Here is a 20,206-nt window from a genome sequence, read left to right on the forward strand (position 1 = left end):
TTTTATTACTTCTGCAGGGTGAATCAAATGATCAACTTTCTCTGTAAGAACCAATGCCATTTGTAAATATATTCTTTTTAATTTTAATCAAGTAACTACAGGGTATCTAGTGTGTGCCAGGTATTATATTAGGTATTAGTGGAGTTGATGCTAATCCACATTAGGTTTATACACATAAATTAGGAAAAAACATCCATCTTTTCCTCAAGGTGCTTTTATGTCTAGCTTTCTTTAAAAAAATGCAACTATATGCCAGGTGTGGTGGTGCATGACTATAATCCCAGCAGCTCAGGAGGCTGAGGCAGGAGGATCATGACTTCAAAGCCAGCCTCAGCAATGGCAAGGGGCTAAGCAACTCAGTGAGACCATGTCTCTAAATAAAATACAAAATAGGAATGGGAATCTGGCTCAGTGGTCAAGTGCCCCTGTGTTCAATCCCTAATATCAAAAAAGAAAAAAAAAATGCCACTATATGCTTTCGTTAGAACAATAAATTTTGCCAAAAGTTATTAGAAAAGAGTTGTATTAAATATAGCACTATATGATTTAAAAAGTGCTCCTCAGATGTGGACTTTATCTGCAATGTACCCTGTACAACCTTATATTGTTCTCTTGATGCTGAGGACATGTGACTAGAAACATGTCTTTGCTTCTACAGAATTTATAGCATAGGAAAGACACAGAGCATAAAACAAAGAAATCTGGCCTAGGTTCAGAGGTAATAGAAGGCTTTAAACACTTAGTAAACATCTAAAAGATATATTTGAGTTAACTAGGAAAAGGGAGTAAGGGGAGATCAATATAGGAAGGACCAGTAAAGGCAGAAGCCTTGTGTTAGCTGAAAACATGTATTCAAGAAATAAGCAAGAGGCTGAGCCTGGAGAAGTAAAGGGAAGATAAGGTGAAAGAAGACTGGAAAAGTAGGCCTTGGGTGAGGCCATGAAAAATCTTATCAGCCTTATTAAGGATGCTGGTTTTAGTTTAGAGCAATGGAAAGCCATGTAGATTTTAAGTAGGAGTGCTGAGAGGGAACTGAGGTGACATGATCAGATTTGTATTGTGAAAGGATTACTCCAGCTTCAACATGGAGAGGGAAGTCGGGGCAGGATAGGATATCGGTTGCATAACTTTAGAAGGCAACCCCTCTGCATTGAGGATTATCCAGTTATATAGTGAATTCTTTCCAAAGGGCACTTAGTGGAATATAATGTGAATGGTGTCTCCTGGAGTTGTGCAATATTGCCATGGCAAAATGCAGAATGTGTGGTTAGAAGTTTACAGTAGTAATCTAGTAGATTATGATAGTTTGAACAGAGTGGAGCAGCAGATCAGAAATTATCAGACCTGAAAGTCAGATATGGAAGTAGGCTTTTACTCATTAGAATTACCCCACTATGAAGTAAAAGTTGTTAACAAGTAACTCAAATTCTGTTAATAATTTTTTAAAGATAGAGGTCCCATTTTCTATTTGATTAATCCTAGAAATGGATTTGAAACTTATTTGCCTTCATCCTAATCATTTAAAGAGAGCTTTTAATTATTCAGAATAAAATCACTTGTTATTTGGAAAGCCACCTCAAGTGGTAATTGAGCATTAAATGTGGCTAGACTAAATTGAGATGTGGTGAGTGTAAAATATACTCCATAATTCAGATTTAGAAACTCTCATTAATGAATTTTCATGTTGATTACATGTGAAATGATAATATTTTAGATGTTTGGGTTAAATAAAATATATTATTGAAATTGATTACTTTAAAAAGTCTTTCTTAACATAACTACTAGTAATCTTAAAATTATGTATATAGTTGTCACAATTCTATTCAGGAGTACTCATCTAGTTTACTCAGAAGTAGAAGTCTAGACACTTTTAAATTAGACAGTATGATGCCTAGCTAGCACCATCAGGTAGGTAGTTTAGTATTGTTAGAATTCATATGCTAGATTCTGATTCTAAATTCAAGATTCGTGTCTCTAAGTTTTGTTACTCTTAATACTCACCACAATATGACTGTAAATGTTAGTCTTGGCAAGGGAAAGTATTGTTTTATCATCCAAACTAATAAGTTTTGCTTGGGGCTTAATCTTGGGTTCCATTTTCATAACATCATCATCAACTTTCAAATCTTGGGACAAGATTGATCCTTCTGAAATTTTTTTGCTTTCTTCTGGAATAACATTGTTGAATGAAGAAAATAAAGAGTGAGCCTTGACCTAAAAAATTATTAAAAATGTTGAAAAATTGGTGCTGTATTTATCTTTTTGAAAAACAATCTATGTAGAAAAGATGAATTGGCTTTCTTTCCATTATCAGCAATATCTACGATGATCAGAATCACAATAGAAAATCTGTAAGTATAGTTTAAAACTATAGGCCAAGTATGGGTGTGTCCATTCTCATTCACTAAAAATTTCTTAAAACTGGCAAAATGTAACTTCAAAATATTTCCTAACAATGGAAGGAGCTTTAACAAACATACTAGAAATTGTGATACACAAATCAGAAGGGACTTAACTGACAGACAAAGACAAATAAGGGCAGAATATGACCTTTAACCAACACATGCAAGAGAGAATCACTATGAAATCAGATCCAGAGAAACTTGATATTCAGGGTGAAAAACTAAAAAAGCAGGAGGATACCCTAGGTAATTACAGGAAACTAAGTAATTACAGTGAGAATTGTGAATGAATCAGCGAGAGCTACATGAACAAATAGCTAGCTCTAGAAAAAACCAAAATAGTTTATCAGAAAATTTTTAAAACTCTGGGAGAATAAAGCACTATAGAAAACAAGAGGGTAAACACTTCAATGTTAAAGTAAATACAATCATAAAAATAAAAGTATACAATTAATGCTGAGAAACAAAATAGATGGGCAGCAGATCAAATAAGCAATCTGGAAGCTAATATTGAGAAAATCTTCTAGAACAAAGAATTAATAAATGAAGATATAAGAGTAAAAATGAAGACAGGGAGGGCTTAATAGAATGGAAGAGAAGAAATACGAAACTAAGAGAAAAAAACTTCCCAGAAGCGAATAAAGAATTAAATCACCAGATGAAAAGAGCTCGTCAAGTGGCAAGCAGGATGATGGAGCTAAGGCCTTTGCTAACATAACTGAACAGTCATAAGAGTCAGAGGTTTTTATGCATTTTCCTAAAATAATAAATCCAATTCATGATAGAAATATATAAACATAAATGAACTATCTTTAATAAGAAATAGTAAAGACTTATATAAAGATAACCATAAGAAAGGACCTACTCAATTAAATTATCAAGAGAAGCCCAATATTTCAAAGTGGTCAGTCAGTTCACCCCAAATTAAGTTTTAAATTCAATGCAATTTCAATAAAATCCTAGTAGGATTTAAAAATAGAACCTGACAAGGTGCTTCCAAATTTTATTTGAAAAAGAAAATGTTCAAGAATAGCCAAGAAACTTTTTAAAAAAAATGAGTGGGGGTAGGAGGATAAAAATTGCCTTGTCACAAAACAAAACATATCATTCAAGGTTGTAATAACACAAACAAGTGTATTTAAGGTTCAAGATTAGGCAAAGTGATCAATGGAAGAGAACAGATATTCATAAATAGATTGCTTATTTAAGAAAATAATTTTAATGATAAAGATGACATTTCAAAATACAGCAAAAGAGAATGCTTGACTAAGTAATCATTTTTAAGAAAATAATTTTGGATCATCCCTACCTCACATAATAAAAACAATTTCTAGATGGATTAAGAAAGCTAAACATTTTAAAACAAGCTATATGAACACTGAAAAAAATAAAGGAGAAAATTTTAATATCTGACAAACAACATAAAATTCAGAATCTACATAGGAAAAGATTGAGAGAGCTGACTCTTTAAAATTAACTTGTAAATTACTAAATTAAAATGACAAGTTTTTGTTACAAAAAAAAGACAAGTGACAAAAGTATGTGTAACATATGTATACAAAATAAAAAATTAATAGCCAAAATGCATATAAGAATTTTTCTAAACAATGTGCAAGAGAGTCTAATAGAAAATGGTCTAAGGATATAACAGGTGATTCATAATACTATACATAATTTAGTCCTAAAGAATAAAATGTCCTATTTTTTGCTCATCAGAGTGGAAGGGGAGGGAGAGGAGGGGGAGGAGAAGGGGGAGGGGAAGAGGGAGGAGGAAGAGGGAGGAGGAAGAGGAGGAGGAAGATAGGAGGAGAAGGAGGAAGACGAAGATAGGAAGAGGAGGAGGAAATACCCTGACAATATCTTATGTTGATAAGGATGCAAATTAATAATCACTATCACACACTGTCAAAAATTTGTAAAATGGTCAAGTCTTTGTGGAAGGAATTTCAAAATAACTAACAAAATTTAAAATGAATGTATCCTTTGACTATCCAAGTTTTTTACAAATCTATCCTGTAGAGAAATTTCCACATATATATAAAGATGCACCCACAATGTTTGATGAAATACTGTTTTAAATAGCAAAACCTAGATATAACCTATATATGTTATAACAGGTAACAAATAAATCAGAGTATTACTGGATGGTACGCAGTCACCAAAGGAATGAAGTATATATCTATATGTGCTAAAGTGAACTTAAGTCTGAAACATTGATTTTTAAAAGCAAAAAAAAAAAATCACTTAAGACTTAGAACTTGATTCTACTAAGTAAAATAGTATATGTTGTTATATATGGAAAATGCATAGAAAAAGAATTGAAAGCAAAACTGTTAGCAATGGATACACTGGTAAAAGGGAATGGAGGCATAGAATGAAGGCAGATTTTTGTATTTATTTGTCTTTAATATAGTTTGAATCTTTCCCATTGATAATACAGTCTTATTTAATGAAAATATTTAGGTATTATAATGATTTGTTTTAAAAATTAATTACTTCACAGAATAACCATTATACCTGCATACACACATGCACACACCGATATATATATATATATAGGATAAACTTGGCATAACATTATTAGACTTCAAATTACTATTCTGTCCTCATTTAAGGAGTTCTTTTATAAAAAAATGTAACAATTCATACCACTGTGATGTACTCAAATTCAACGATGTATTCTGGCAAGACAAGGTCATGATCAAAGACAAACCACTTGCACTGTCGAAAGCCACAATCACAATTTCTTTGTCCCACAATAGAATCTAGAATAAAAACAAAACCAAGTGAAAAGTCTTCAAAATAAAACAGCCTACACCTTTTCAACCTTACATAGATTAAGAATAAGTTATTATCAATAGCTTCCAAAGTTTTTTTTAAAAAACTTTCCATTCCCCCAAATAACATTCTTATTCTATAAATACTTACTATCATCCTTTCACTACACAAACTAAGGCACAATTTTATTCATCTCTCTGCTCCTTTTTTATACTTTTACTTTAGTATTGAAAATATGGCCATGTATTTTTCACAAATGTATTACTCTAAATCTACTGATAAAAGTTAATTTTTTTATCCCTTGAAAACTAATACATTTATATAAACAAACACACATACACACATATACAATCAACCTTCCATACCCACATGTTCTGTACCCACGAATTCAAACAACTGCAGTCCAAAAATACTTTCAAAAAATCGGACTTTTTCTTGTCATTATTCCCTAAACAATACAATATAACAGCTGTTTACATAACATTTGCATTGTATTAGATATTATAAGTAATATAGTGATTATTTAAAGTATAGAGGAAGGTTGCATAGTTTATTTGCAAATGTTATGCCATTTTATTTGTATTTTTGTGGGTGCTATGGATTGAACTCAGGGCCTTGCACATGTTAGGCAAATGCTCTACCACTGAAAGCAGCCCTCCGTAGCATTTTATATAAGAAACTTGAGCATCCATGAGTTTTGGTATCTATCAGGTGAAGGTCCTAGAATGGGTTACTCACAGAGAGAGAGATAATCCTCTGTGTGTGTGTACACCTACAATATATAATTAAATTTTGCAAAAATAAACTATGCATGCAGAAAAATAAATGTCTTGAGGTATGGAATAGAAAAATTAGTAGCCAGAAATAAATGTTTTTTAAAAAGTTTACAAATCTCATTAGGTGGATGTTAAATTATAAGTGTGTGCATTAAATATAAATGCTTTGCATTCAGAGTAATGAAAACGTATTTCTTTTTATGGCAGACATACTTAGTAAATATTTCCGAGGAATGAACACTGAGTTAACCATTGGATAGTTGGCTTGATTGATAGCTTCTTGTTCCCGAGCCTGAACACTCTGGCCAAGAAAAACTTTCGTAATGAGGAGGATGCCTAAATATGAAAAAACATAAATCACTTTTAACAAGAAATCACCTTAATTGACTTGACATATGTTGTAAAGGCAGAAATACTGCATAGCGTAAAGCACATAGTTGATATAAAATAGGAGCTCAATAAATATTTGTTGAATAAACAAATTGGTTATAAGAGAATCCTGTGATTATGCCAAGCAAGGCTTTACAGAAAAGAAACACTTAGCAAGATCATGTCTTATAAAATATAAAAAGTGTTGGGGATGTGGCTCAGTGGTTGAACACCCTGGGTTCAATCCCTGGTACCTCCCAAAAAAGAAAAGAAAAAGAAAGAAACAACGTAATAATTTAGCATTTTTTAATTAAGTAGTCTAAAATAAGGGTTTTTTTGGTTGTTGTTGTTAAATGAGTAAAAGTCGTCTGTGTGTCAAGTAACACCTGGCATGTACCTTAAATCCATAGAAGACATCTAGTATGTATCTACTGAATGGATAATCATTTCTTTTCCCTTTAGATTCTTATGATCCTTGGAATTCAATTCACTAAACATAAATCCCTGAGAATCAGTGAATCTGAAAATAATTTCTAATCACTGTGCATAAAACATTCAAATGTTTTTATTACTATGTACTGCCGCAGTCTGGCTGGGCACAAGATCACGAGCCACTCAAACAGGAACAAACTTTATTTGAAAAAACCGCCAATACCACGTTCGTGCCCGGGAAGATTCCCGATCCACCCACGCGGCGTTCCACCGGTTCCTTCCCGGAACCCCAGCGCAAGATCCTCCCCCGGAATTCCCTCCTACTGTACTTTCCCAACCAATGGGAACTCTCCAGGAGTCCCGCAGCAGGCCAAGGTAAACAGCAGGAGTCCGGTATCCATATGAATGTAATTTTTAACATAATCATATCATCTCAATGGCTAGGGGGCATCACCTTTCAATCAAAAATGCCATGCATCATATTAATTGGCTGTGGCTCCCAGCAATGTACAAGATATTAAATATAAATTGCGAGAACTTAGTTTTTTTCCTTTGTGTGTGTTAATGTGTGTACATGTATACGTATGCGGGTGTGTGGCACTGGAAAAGCTCTATAAGTAAGTTACACCTCAGTCCTTTTTTAATTTTTATTTTGAGACAGGGTCTCACTAAATTACTGAGTCTGGCTCTGAACTTGCAGTTCTCTTGCCTCAGCCTCCTGAGTAGCTGAAATTACTGGTATACATCACTGTGCCTGGCGTCATGAGATTTTTTTAAAGATGGAAACAGAGAAGAATGATAAAAAGCAGCAAATGGTTTTGCAAAGTAAGAAGTTCTATCTTGATTCAGTAATCAGCTTAAATTTCTTATTAACCAAATGAAGGACTACAAAATACACATCATTTAATTCAACATGAATCACTTTAGCAAAGCTATAGTTTGGAATCTAGAATGTCATTTTTACAGAATTACATTTATGAGTATCCTATATTCAGTAGGTTTGATGGTTAAGACCAAAGAATAAGTGCCCCTTACTCCCTGATCTCATTTAGTCTATCTATCACAATTTCTTTGGTCGTACTTATTAATATTTCATGTTTATAGTCCTTATGAAAATTATAATTTTACATTTATTTATGTGATTATTAATTTTTGTAACCATCATAAAGAAGAAATTGTCTGGTTTGCATAGACTGTATCCCTATGACCTACCTGTGCCTAGCACAAAGTAAGTATTCCATAAATACTTGTAGAAGTAAAGAGTGAACAGTGGAAGAAAGTGAGGCAAGAGAGAACAGGATAGCTGTGAGTAAACTCAGAAATGTCTTATAAATTGATTCTTGTACTTATATAATTACATTATATATTTAAGCTGCAAATAAAGTAGGTAATTGTGAATAAATTAAAATACCAAAACTCTTCTATAAAACAACTTATAAAGTAATACGTACATTTCACAATTTATCTATAGTTGGTTTTAAATTAGACCAGGTTTTCTTATCATCTTATATTATAATGATTCAACACATGAATAAATCATACCTTCTAGAGTGCTCTGATTATAATATATACAGTGCAATTTCTGTTTTCTCTTTCCTGTGAGTTTGGTGTATATTTAACATATATATGTTGAGTTTATTTTTATGACACAATATAATGAACAAAAGCAGGCTGTGTAAAATATATGCGAGTTGGATTAAATATCTGAGTAACAAATGGGTCTCTTCCTACTGATGCTGACACATAATAATCACTCATTAAGTATTTGTTGACAGTGTGGCTAACCTAATGAATGAGAAAATTATGCATTACTACTTTGATAAATATCAAAATGGTTTGAAGAAAATCTCTTGGGTTGATAAAAGCAAGTATAAAAAGGTTATGAAAGTAATGCATTTGAAGACTTAGAACTTAACAGTTTAGAGACACTGTATGTTTGTATTACCGTGTCTGAAGAGCTCATGCTCAAGAGAGTTTTTCTTCTCATCTTTGTACTTTTGCTGTAGAAACTCAATTCGAGGACACTCACACAAACTTAGGCTATTAGCAAGAATAACAGCTTCTTTTCTGAGAGGCAGCTGCAAAGAAAATACAGTTGATTTTTTACAAAATTGATAATACTTTGACTTCAATACAGATGGCTTAGTATTTTATGTTTATGTTTAGGCAAAGAAACCTACAGGGTAGATTCAATGAAAAGAAATAGATAACCTCCAGGTGCAACTTCATTCTGCAAAGTCATTTAAATATTGTAAGTTCATATGCAAATAGATTTATTAAAAAGTGATAAAGAACAAAATTTGTTCCTGGAAAAGCAGCAAGGTCAAGATTGAGAACACTTTTGGTGCAGAGGCAACAGCTTTCAATGAGTACTCTACTAGCAATCTTGTTAACTCCAAAAACAAAGTCCTGTGAGAATGAGATATTACATCAGTGAAGGCTTTATTTACATAATACTTTTTTGGTCTAATAACCTAACATTGTTTTCCAGAAACAAAACATTTCTTATTGTGCTTATGCATGGAAATTTAAGTTTGCATTGTGACTAGTTTAATTTCTTAACTTGAAGGACGAGTTGTTTGCCACAGGGAAAAAGAAGGAAACAACATTTTACTAAAAAGAAATATGACACTGAGTTGTGTTTAGGAGAATCGCAATGCTTCATTTGGAACATTTAATCTATCTGGTAACAGGGTTTTATTTTGGGGACCTCACACATGCTAGGCAAGTGCTTTATGATTGTGCTACACTGAAGCTAGTGTCCTCTGTACTCCAGCCAGTCCTCTCCCTTACAAAGACAGCCAACCAAAGCCAAATCCCTCATTTAAATATTTACACAGCTGTCTATTGACTCAGAGCCCATCTCAGAATGCAAAACATATGTATTTATCTTTACTCTTTGGATGAATCTCATGGCATAGAAATCTAGCATATCTGATCTTCTATATGCTTCTCAGTAATGGTTCCCCCATTTCTAGGATTTCACATTGAGAGGAGTTGACAATATTTCAAGAAAGGAATCTCTATACTGCTTTCCAGACTGGCTACACCAATTTGCAGTCCCACCAGCAATGAATGAGTGTGCCTTTTCCCCCACATCTCGCCAACACTTATTGTTGCTTGTATTCTTGATAATTGACATTCTGACTGGAGTGAGATGAAATATTAGAGTTGTTTTGATTTGCATTTCTCTAACTACTAGAGATATTGAATATTTTTTCATATATTTCTTGATTGATTGTATATCTTCTTCTAAGAACTATCTGTTCAGCTTCTTAGCTCATTTATTGATTGGGTTATTTGGGTTTTTTTTGGTGTTTAGTTTTTTGAGTTCTTTATATATCCTGGAGATTAGTATCTGATGTGTGTGTGGCAAAAATATGCTCCCAAAATATAGGCTCTCTCTTTACCACATTGTTTCCTTTTGCTAAGAAGAAGTCTTTTAGTTTGAATCCATCCCATTTAATGATTCGTGATTTTATTTCTTGCACTTTTAAGGAGTCTTGCTAAGGAAGTTGGGGCCTAATCTGACATGATGAAATTTGGGCCTACTTTTTCTTTAATTAGGCATAGGGTCTCTGGTCTAATTCCCAGGTCCTTGATCTACTTTGAATTGAGGTTTTTGCATAGTGAGATACAGGGGTTTAGTTTCATTTTGCTGCATCTGGATTTCCAGTTTTTCCAGCACCATTTGTTGAAGAGGCTATCTTTTCTCCAATGTGTGTATTTTGGAGTTTTTGTCTAGTATGAGATAACCATATTTATGTTGGTTTGTCTTTGTGTCTTCTATTTTATACATGTTTATTTTGATGCCAAAACCATCCTGTTTTTGTTATTAAAGCTTTGTAGTATAGTTTAAGGTCTGGTATAGTGATGCCTCCTGCTTCACTCTTCTTGCAACCACTGTTTGACTCAGTTGTCCCTCTCCTTGGTCTATACCCAAAGGACTTAAAAACAGCATAATACAGGGACACAGCCACATCAATGTTTATAGCAACACAATTTACAATAGCCAAACAGTGGAACCAACCTAGATGCCCTTTTATAGATGAATGGATAAAGAAACTGTGCTATGTGGCTGAGCAGTAGAGTGCTCTCCTCGCATGTGCGAGACCCTGGTTCGATTCTCAGCACCACATAAAAATAAATAAGTGAAATAAACATATTGTGTCCAACTACAACTAAAAAAAAAATAAAAATAAATAAATATATATATATATATATATAAATAAAGAAACTGTGGTATGTATACACAATGGAACATTACTCAGCATTAAAAGAGAATAAAATTATGGCATTTGCAGGTAAATCGGTGGAATTCGAGAATATTATGCTAAGTAAGCCAATCTCAAAAAACCAAAGGCCAAATGTTTCCTCTGTTAAGTGGATGCTAATCAATAATGGAGGGGCATGGGATGAGCGGAGGAACTTTGGATTGGCCAAAGGGGAGGGACGGGGGAGGGGAGTGGATAGGAAAGGTGGTGGAATGAGACGGACACCATTGCCCTAGGTACATGTATGATTGCACAAATGTTGTGACCCTACTTTGTGGGCAACCAGAATGGTGAAAAATTGTGCTCCATTTGTGTACAATGAATCAAAGAGTATTCTGCTGTCATGTATAGCTGATTAGAACAATTAAATAATAAATAAATAAAATTCAAAAAATTATTTCAAGAAAGAAGGGCAGATCAGTCAACTTTAAACTCATGGTAGTGTCATGTCAAGAGGTAAGACATGTAACAAAAAGGAAACAATGACAGGACAGCTACAAAAATAGGACAGCAATAGTGTAATCTCATGAGTGCCAAAGGAGAGTTTGAAAGGGAGAGAGCTCATACAAGAGAATTCAAGTGCAATCAATAGCATCAAATGTTTCATACAATAATGATAAAATATAAAAACTTTCTATGTATCAGTCACTGGTCCAAGAACTTTTGGGGTAATTTTAATAATACATTTTATTTAATCTAATATAACCAAAATTTCATCATTTATGACCAAAATTTTAGTCCTTTTTATACAATAAGTTTTTAAAAACTGGTGTTTATTTCACACTTATTAGACTCTCAATTTGGACTATCCTTATTTCTAATGCTCAGGAGTCACACGTGGGTAGGTGGCTGTTCTAGCGAACAAAGAGAACTATTGGGAGAATTAAAATAGACAGTTCATCTCATTTAGGAGATGCAGGAGATGAAGCACTCAACACAGAGTCCGGTGGGTAGAAAACACCCAGGAAGTGTTATCTCTCTTTCCCCACCGTCTTTGACAAGATGATTTATGATTTTCAGAAGTGAATATGAGCACTCTGTCTTCTAAGACCCTGAATTTCTCACCTCTTATTTACCTTCCAGAGAGTACAAGAGCATTTTTACCACCATCATCCTGTCAGGAGTATCACATCTCTGGCCTGAGCTGCCACAATAGTACTCCCACATAGTGCCCTGCCACGTCTGCCCCTACTCCCTCCATTCTCCACTGAGCAGTCAGAATGCATTTTTTATTGTGACAAAATATACACAAGATAAAATTCACCATTTTACTTATTTAATCACATAATCCTGTGGCATAGGTATATACACATTACTGTGCAACCATCACCACTATTCATCTCCAGATTTTTTCATTATTCCAAACTGAAACTCTATATCCATCAAACACTAAACCCTCATTATCTCATCTCCCCCAGTCCTTGGTAACATCTATTCTACCTCTGTCTCTAGATTGGCCTATCCTAAGAAGTTCATATACATGGAGTTATGCAATATTTTCATTCTGGCATCCAGCATATTTCATTTACCAAACTGTTTTCAAGTTTCTTCCATATTATAGCATGCATCAGTATTTTGAGTATCTTTAGCTGAATAACTTTCCATTATTTATATATGCCACCTTTGTTTATCCATTCATCCATGGACAACATTTGGGTATTTTTTACTCTTGGCTATTTGAATAGTGATGCTATGAACACTGGTGTACAAGGATCCAAGAACTTTTTAATGCATTATCTCACTAAATCCTACCAACAACTCTGCAAAATGGATAGCAATATTATTCACATTTTACAGATAGGAAGAAATAGGCACAGAGATGTGAAGTCAAAGCTGGTGAGTAGTAAGGCCATAATTCAAATGCAGCATGATATGAAAAGGATTGGAAAGCACTGTTCTATGAAGGTATGCTATTGCTGCTTCATTAAGAGGGCGGACGACTGAGAAAAGCAATGTGGGAAAAGTGAAGTAAAAGAAATGGTGGCAGTAAAAGGAAAGATAAACCAGGATGATAGATAGAAAGCACATAGAGTTAAGGTAATGATTATTTAAATATAGAGAAGACCCTGGAGAGTTTATAATAGATTAAAGATTCACAATGGATTTATAGCCAATTAAAGAATATTTCAAAAATCATCAACAAAAGGATCATAACATAAAAATAAGATGCCTAGAGGGATTAAGTAGAATCAGGCAGATAAAGTGATTAATGAATTTACTATGCTTTAATCTAAAAAGGAAAGATGCTATACTTTCTATGATGTCATTAAGCCTGTGAAATAGCAGACGTTTGCTATAAATATGATGAAAGGATTGGGAATCATGCTTAACCAGTGGCAGAGCTGCACTTATTAAGAAGAAAGCATTGTTCTAAGTGACATGCTACCTTGCTTGTCTCACTCTCTTTGAATCCTTTTTCAAGAATTTGTAGCAGATGCTTTTTCTTCACCATAACTTCAGGATCAAAAACATAAAAAAGGCACTCCAGCATCTTGCGATAGGTCCTTAAGAATAATTGAAACAGAAAATTTTTAAAAAAAGGTTGAGAATTGATTTCACAAATGTTTAGTCATAGATAACCCAATGGTGTATCCTGGGGATATATTCTTTCACAATGGATATTCCAGGGTCATTATTAATACCTCCACCCTACTACTCTTACTCTCAAAAGGAGGCCCAATGTGGATAAATTATGAGGTCATCCTACCCATTGAAGATGCACTAAGAGGAAGTGTTTATTAAAAGGGTATATCATCAATATTGTTGACTTTTAAAATAAAGAATTTTTACAAACTAAAGCCAGACTTTTAAAAATTGTTCATTACGAAATTTAACTTCTTACTCTGAATCATGTATGCTTTCATGATCCAAAAACTTTTGAAATTTCTCTTCAAACTTTAGTCTCAGAATACGGTTGTTAACTTTAATGACACGTTTTACTTTTACTCCTGTAACACCATAAGTTCTGAAGTCCCATGTACAGAAGCGCGATAGAATTAATTCATAGCAGGAATTAAACCTATGTGAGAATACAAAAAAATACATGAAGAAAATAACAGATTTTCCTTAAAATACTTAAGAACACAAAGTTACATATAATAAAAGTTATGGCTTTTATTTTATGTTTTTTGCTAAAGACATAGAGTAGGGGCTGGGGTTGTGGCTCAGTGGTAGAGTGCTCGCCTGGCACCTGCGAGGCCCTGGATTCGATCCTCGGCACCAGATAAAAATAAATAAAATAAAGGTAATTGTGTCCAGCTACAACTAAAACATAAATATTTTTTAAAAAGACATAGAGTAGATCTATTTTGGTTCAAACTGGGCATACTGATTCAGTCAATAAAAGGATGCTAAATTTTCAAATACAGTTTATAAAACCTCTTTTATTATTATTATATATTTCTTTGACCTAAAAGGCATGTTAGTTGAGTAATCCTCCCTTCCTGAAACTGCTTTTAGGGTTCAGTGAAACCTACCCATTCCTGGATTTCCTCTTATTCACTGCCCCTTCACAGTTTTCTTTGCTGATCCTTTTTTAAAAATCTCTCTCTCTCTCTCTCTCTCTCTCTCTCTCTCTCTCTCTCTTAATGCTAAGGATTGAGCCCATAGCTTTAGCATGCTAGGCAAGCATACTATCATTGAGCTACTCTCCTAATACTCTGCCAGACTTTTAAATGTTGGATTTCCTCAGAGACCAATATTTGGCTTTCTTATTTCCACAAATACTCTTCCTAGATAACTTCATTTGGTTCCTTTGTTTTATATACATGATAATAAATTACAACATTTTATTTCTAACCCTTTATCTCTATCTAACTTAACTGGATATGCCCAGACTTGAATATCCAGCTACCTACTTGATAGATGCACTCTCCACTCATGTAAGATGTCTTTTAAATCTAACTTATCCATCACCAGATCCTAAACATGCTCCTCCCATTTCAGGATATGGCACAACAATGTACAGCTTAGGTCAAAGCCTTACCAATATCTAGTTCTGCATATCAATTTATGTCTCCCCGTAAAATATCATGCTTAATATACTCCTCTTTCCTTATCACACTGCTACCATCCAAGTCCAAGTCACCACTATGTCTCAGTTGAACTATTGCAATAATTTCTTAACTGGGGATATAGAAGTAAAAGAGGCAGTTTTTCTGCCTCTGTTAGTCCCCTACTCCAAGGGGAGTAGATACAAAATGTTAGTAAATCTAAAAGTAAAATAATTTATAAACTGATAAGAGCTCTAAAAAAAGAAAGGCTTGAATGTAGAGAGAGCCCTACTTAAGATCAAGTCTTTGGGATGATCTTTCAGATAAGATAGTTGGCTTGAGAGCAAGAGGAGGAGGAGGAGGAGGAGGAGGAGGAGGAGGAGGGGCCAGTTATGGGAAAATCTCAAGAACAAGTATGTACTGGAGTGCTTGTTAGCTCTCTGCTTCCCTCACCTGGTCAATTATAAGATTATAATCCTGTTTTAAAGTAGGACTGAAACTAAAGATAAAATTGAAAAATTAAATTATTTTGACAAGGAAGTAAGTGATTCTGAATGGAATATATTTGCCTTCAATGACATGTCTAAGTCCTTACCTATATAATCAGGGTCAGCATGAGTTAAAGTCACAGAAGTGGGCTTTCCTGTGGGTGGTTTCTCCATGACCCTAATATCTGAATTCCTAGTCTACCTGTTTTACTAACAAATATTTACTTAGTGTACCCAGGAACTGACCATCATTCCTCTCTTAGAATTGAAAAATGATTTTCTCAAACCAAACCAATACCAGAGGAGATCACAGTATGTTAGAAGTGATAATAAGGATGAGGAATGCAAAGTTATACTGGGTAAAGGAAGCAGAGCAAAACCATTTACATGGTATCATGCATTCTTTAAGAACAGTTAAGCAGGGCTAAGGATATGGCTCAAGTGGTAGCACGCTCGCCTGGCATGCGTGTGGCCCGGGTTCAATCCTCAGCACCACATACAAAGAAAGATGTTGTGTCCACTGAAAACTAAAAAATAAATAATAAAAAATTCTCTCTTTAAAAAAAAAAAAAGAAAAAGAAAAAAAAAAAGAACAGTTAAGCACACAGTTTATCTGACTCGAAAAGGTTAAAAGGATTGATGGTAATTTAGAGACATTGAATCTTTCACTATAGGTAGAAGATCTGAATGCAATTTGGAAGGTGGCAGATACTACAAAGGTTTTTGTTTGGTTTGTTTTTAACAGAGTATTTTCTAATTGATTAACAAATTCTGATAACCTGCTACATGCAGCAATGATATACTATTAAAATGTCTTCAACCTTGGCTTGTGGCAATAGTGTAAGCAGATAAACATAGAGGTTAGAAAATAAGTGTTATGATTTAGATATGAGGTATCTCCTAAAAGTTCATGTGTGAGACAATGAAAGAAACTTTAGAGGTGAATGATTGTGTTAGGAGGATCTTAACCTAATTAGTGCATTAATACCCTGATAGGGATTAACTGGGTAGTAACTGTGGGCAGATAGGACTAGAGGATGTAGGTCAATGAGGGAGTGCCTATGGGGTATATTTATGTCCTTGTTGAGCGGGGCTCTCTCTCTACTTCCTGGTAGCCATATCTTGAGCCTCTTACTTCCACCTTACTCTTCCATAAGGATGTCCTGCCTTACCTCAGGCCCTGAGGAATGGAGTCAGCCATCTATGGACTGAGACCTCTGAAACTGTGAGCCCCCAAATAAACCTTTTCTCTTCTAAAATTGTTCTTGTCAGGTTTTTTTGCTATAGCAGCAAAAAAAAAAAAAAAAAAAAAAAAAAAAAGACAACCCACCACCACCACTACCACCACCAACAAAAAAAACCAAACTGACTAGTTTCAATTAGTAGCTGAATATGCTGTATGAGAAATGTTTTGAAAATAGGACATTTTTAAATTATAAATTGATATTCTGATTGGTGATCCTATGTACTTAAAGTTATTTTTTAAAATTATACTTAAATTTCAAACAGATTTACCAGTCATCAGATCGAGTGCCTTCTTCAAAATGGATGTTTCCCACAGTCTCCAACTCAATTAGCAAAAATGGGATCAATAAGCCATGACTTTTCTTTTTTTGTTTTACTTCAATGCGATAAATTGCCTCAATTCTATTAAAGAAAAATAGATATATCAACTATTGGAATAATCTAAAAATCACGACACTAAAATTCACAATAGCTTTTTTAAAAATATACATTTCCCCTTTTAAAAGTATTTTTGTGGTTTTGTTTTATTTTTAGTGTGTTATAGTTATACATAATGGTGGGGTTCATTTTGGCATATTCCTATATGCAAATAACATAGTTTAATTCCATTTCAATCCCTAGTACTACTCCTTCCCTACCTTCCTCCCACCTCCTGATCCCCTTCCTCTACTGTATAGATCTTCCTTCTATTTATTTATTATTTATAATTGATAAATTAAATTTATGTATAAAATTGGGATGCATTGTGATATATTCATACATCACCTACCATAATTTGGTCAGCTTCATTCTCCAGTACTACTTCTTTCTTTCCCTCCCTCTCTCCCCCTTGGTTCCACTTCTATTCTACTGATCTCCCTTTTGTTTTAGTGACGTCCCATTTTACTCTATTCATTTTCTCTTCAGCTTCACATATGAGAGAAAACTTGTTGTTAACTCTCATATTTAACTTGTTAAATAAAGTCCAGGATATTCTATTTTTGGCAATTAAAATCACCTTGAAATTTATGAGCCTCAGAACAATAATTCCAGGGTGAAAAGACTGTCCTGGCTCTAACACCCCAGCCTTCAGATCTTAGACAAGTCATTTAGCCTTTTTTATGCCTCAGTTAGATAGCAATGTTGATAGTACCTATATATTAAAAGGCTGTTTTGAGGATTATATGTAGAACTCTCAGTAAGAGATTCTAACATGCTGCCATTAAAATTATATAGGGCAAACTCACTTAATATACTTACTACCTTAGTAAATAAAAATTATAAAAAGTAAGAACTATGAACTAAATAAGGACTATATATGTTCTTTTGCTGGGTCTCATCTATTTGGTGAGTTTTTGCACCAGTAATGCTTTATTGCTTTTAGTTTGGAGCCCCAAGAGCAACATCACACAGTCATTCAGAGAAAGCTCGTTTTTTCTAATTAAAAGCTGCAAAACAGTATATGCCAGCTGTGAACCAATAATGCTTATATGTACAAGGAATGGGAACTAAGAACACATTTCATATTTTATTTCATACTATAATTCTTTCCCATCCTGAATAAGGGAACTGAGCTCAATTCATAGGCCCAAACATTCTTATTCTCATGTTTCAAATCTGAACTAGACAATTCATTAAACATACTCATCTAGTTTTTTGTTCCAGAATGTTACCCTTTCAGTCAAGGCATTTAGTTTGGTCAGTATCTTCTGATGAAGAGTTGGGTCTTCTGTGACAGTTTCATGATTTTTTGGCTTTTCAACCTCAGTTAATTTATTGTTATTGAATCTATCACTGTGCCCTTTGCCAGATCCTTTGAGTTCAGCCAGTTCCCGTTCCAACTGTTGGAAAAAAAAATGCCAGAGAGCAAAATAAAAATAAAACATGGCAAAGGCAAAGTCTGAACTCAGATTAATTTTCTAGTGAGATATAGCAAGCAGTCAACTTAAATTAACAACAATGAAATCTAGGTAATAAATAAGCCAAGCTTCATATACGAATGTCAAACACATTATTTCAACTTTGATGCAAGTTTGGTCAGTTAATTTCTCTTGAACAAATGTTGACCTTAGATACTTGAAATAGGACAGCTCTCAATTGAAAGAAATAGATTGTGAAATATTATTGAATTTGCTTATGCTGAAGAAAAAGAAAGAATAAAAATAAATGCTGGTTTTGCTATAAATAAAAATTTAATTTCAAGTAATATAATTTTTAACATGTCTCCTATTTTTCCAATTATGGGCTCTGGAAGAAAGGTTAACCATAAAAAAACCCCAAAGTTTGTACACAGCAGTACACCATTTTCCTTTTGCATCAGTCCCCTTATGGCTTAAAACAGCAATGGTCTTTTTTTTTTTCTCAGATTTTGATATATTGTAGCTTTAGTTCATAATGAATTTATTGCATTAACTTGGATATGTAAAAACATTGTACTAAATATTATTTATATTGATTACTTAGGCTTTGAGCACTCTCAAAATTTTGGGCCCAAGGCAAGAGCTTCATTTAACTCACTCTAATTCCAACCTTATAGGATGGATTTCAGGATAAATTGTACTGTACATAAAATAAAAAATTTATTCATTATGTATATTTCTTTTCTAAAACAGCTATATCTACCTATTGAAAACAAATCAGGCATATTTATAGAAGTGTCAACAATCTACATAATCAATAGCTATTGTTTTTTACATTTGAAGATTTTACTTAATACAAGTGAAGCACTGTTAATCTGAAAATTAATCTCAAACACTCTAAAATCTTAAACTTTTTGGCACATTTTAGATTTTAGATTTTCAGAGTAGAGATGTTCAGTAAAGCCTGTGCAAATATTCCAAATCTAAAACACTTTGATCCTGAGCATTTGGATAGGGGATATTCTACACTGTATGTGCATTTACATAAGGAAATGGAAAATATGACTTTCATACATTGTTATTCTGTGCTTTTTATTCAAATAATTTAAATTTTTTATTAATGGTTTACTTTAAGAATATTTTTCTGATTATAAAAATTAAAACCTGCTCATTTAGAAAAAATACTAACCATTTCAAATCCTTTAAAGGCTACATATTACTCTATCTTAAGAGTAACTTTTTTTTCCTCTTGTTACACAGTCATGCAGATTCCAAGTTTTTGTTGTTATTAATAGCATAGTGATGAATAACCTCAGAATAGAGTGCTAGCAGTAGATTTACTAAGCCAAAGGCTGTGAGTATTCTTAGGCTGTTAATACATGTGACCTAAGTTACGTTCTCTTTGATGGTGTATTGGGTATCATGTTCATCTTCACCAGCCTGCATTCTGTCATGTACTTATGCTTTGATAGTTTTATAGGTAAAAATGTTTCTTGATATCTTAATTAGCACTTGGAAATTAATGACTGAACTCTTCTTTCAAGTGTTTATAAAGTCTTTTTAAAATTTCTTCTCTTAAGTGCTATTTTATGTACTTTGCTCAGTTTTTGTA

General features: G+C 33.5%; 1 protein-coding gene across 2 annotated transcripts in view; it reads right to left on the bottom strand.

The window, feature by feature from the left end:
- Lrrc9 (leucine rich repeat containing 9) overlaps window positions 1–20,206 on the bottom strand; it is an 89,256-nt gene that overhangs the window by 49,690 nt on the left and 19,360 nt on the right. For both annotated transcript variants that reach the window (XM_076848346.1, XM_076848344.1), the window contains exons 8-15: window positions 18,380–18,576; window positions 17,027–17,158; window positions 13,874–14,050; window positions 13,418–13,535; window positions 8,703–8,835; window positions 6,170–6,292; window positions 5,052–5,167; window positions 2,002–2,214 (exon numbers count right to left, since the gene is read on the bottom strand). In XM_076848346.1, the coding sequence (XP_076704461.1) occupies window positions 2,002–2,214; window positions 5,052–5,167; window positions 6,170–6,292; window positions 8,703–8,835; window positions 13,418–13,535; window positions 13,874–14,050; window positions 17,027–17,158; window positions 18,380–18,576 (1,209 nt within the window). The remainder of the gene's footprint in view (window positions 1–2,001; window positions 2,215–5,051; window positions 5,168–6,169; window positions 6,293–8,702; window positions 8,836–13,417; window positions 13,536–13,873; window positions 14,051–17,026; window positions 17,159–18,379; window positions 18,577–20,206) is intronic.

Source organism: Callospermophilus lateralis, chromosome 3, assembly GCF_048772815.1.
Source record: "Callospermophilus lateralis isolate mCalLat2 chromosome 3, mCalLat2.hap1, whole genome shotgun sequence".
Classification (NCBI taxonomy): domain Eukaryota; kingdom Metazoa; phylum Chordata; class Mammalia; order Rodentia; family Sciuridae; genus Callospermophilus; species Callospermophilus lateralis.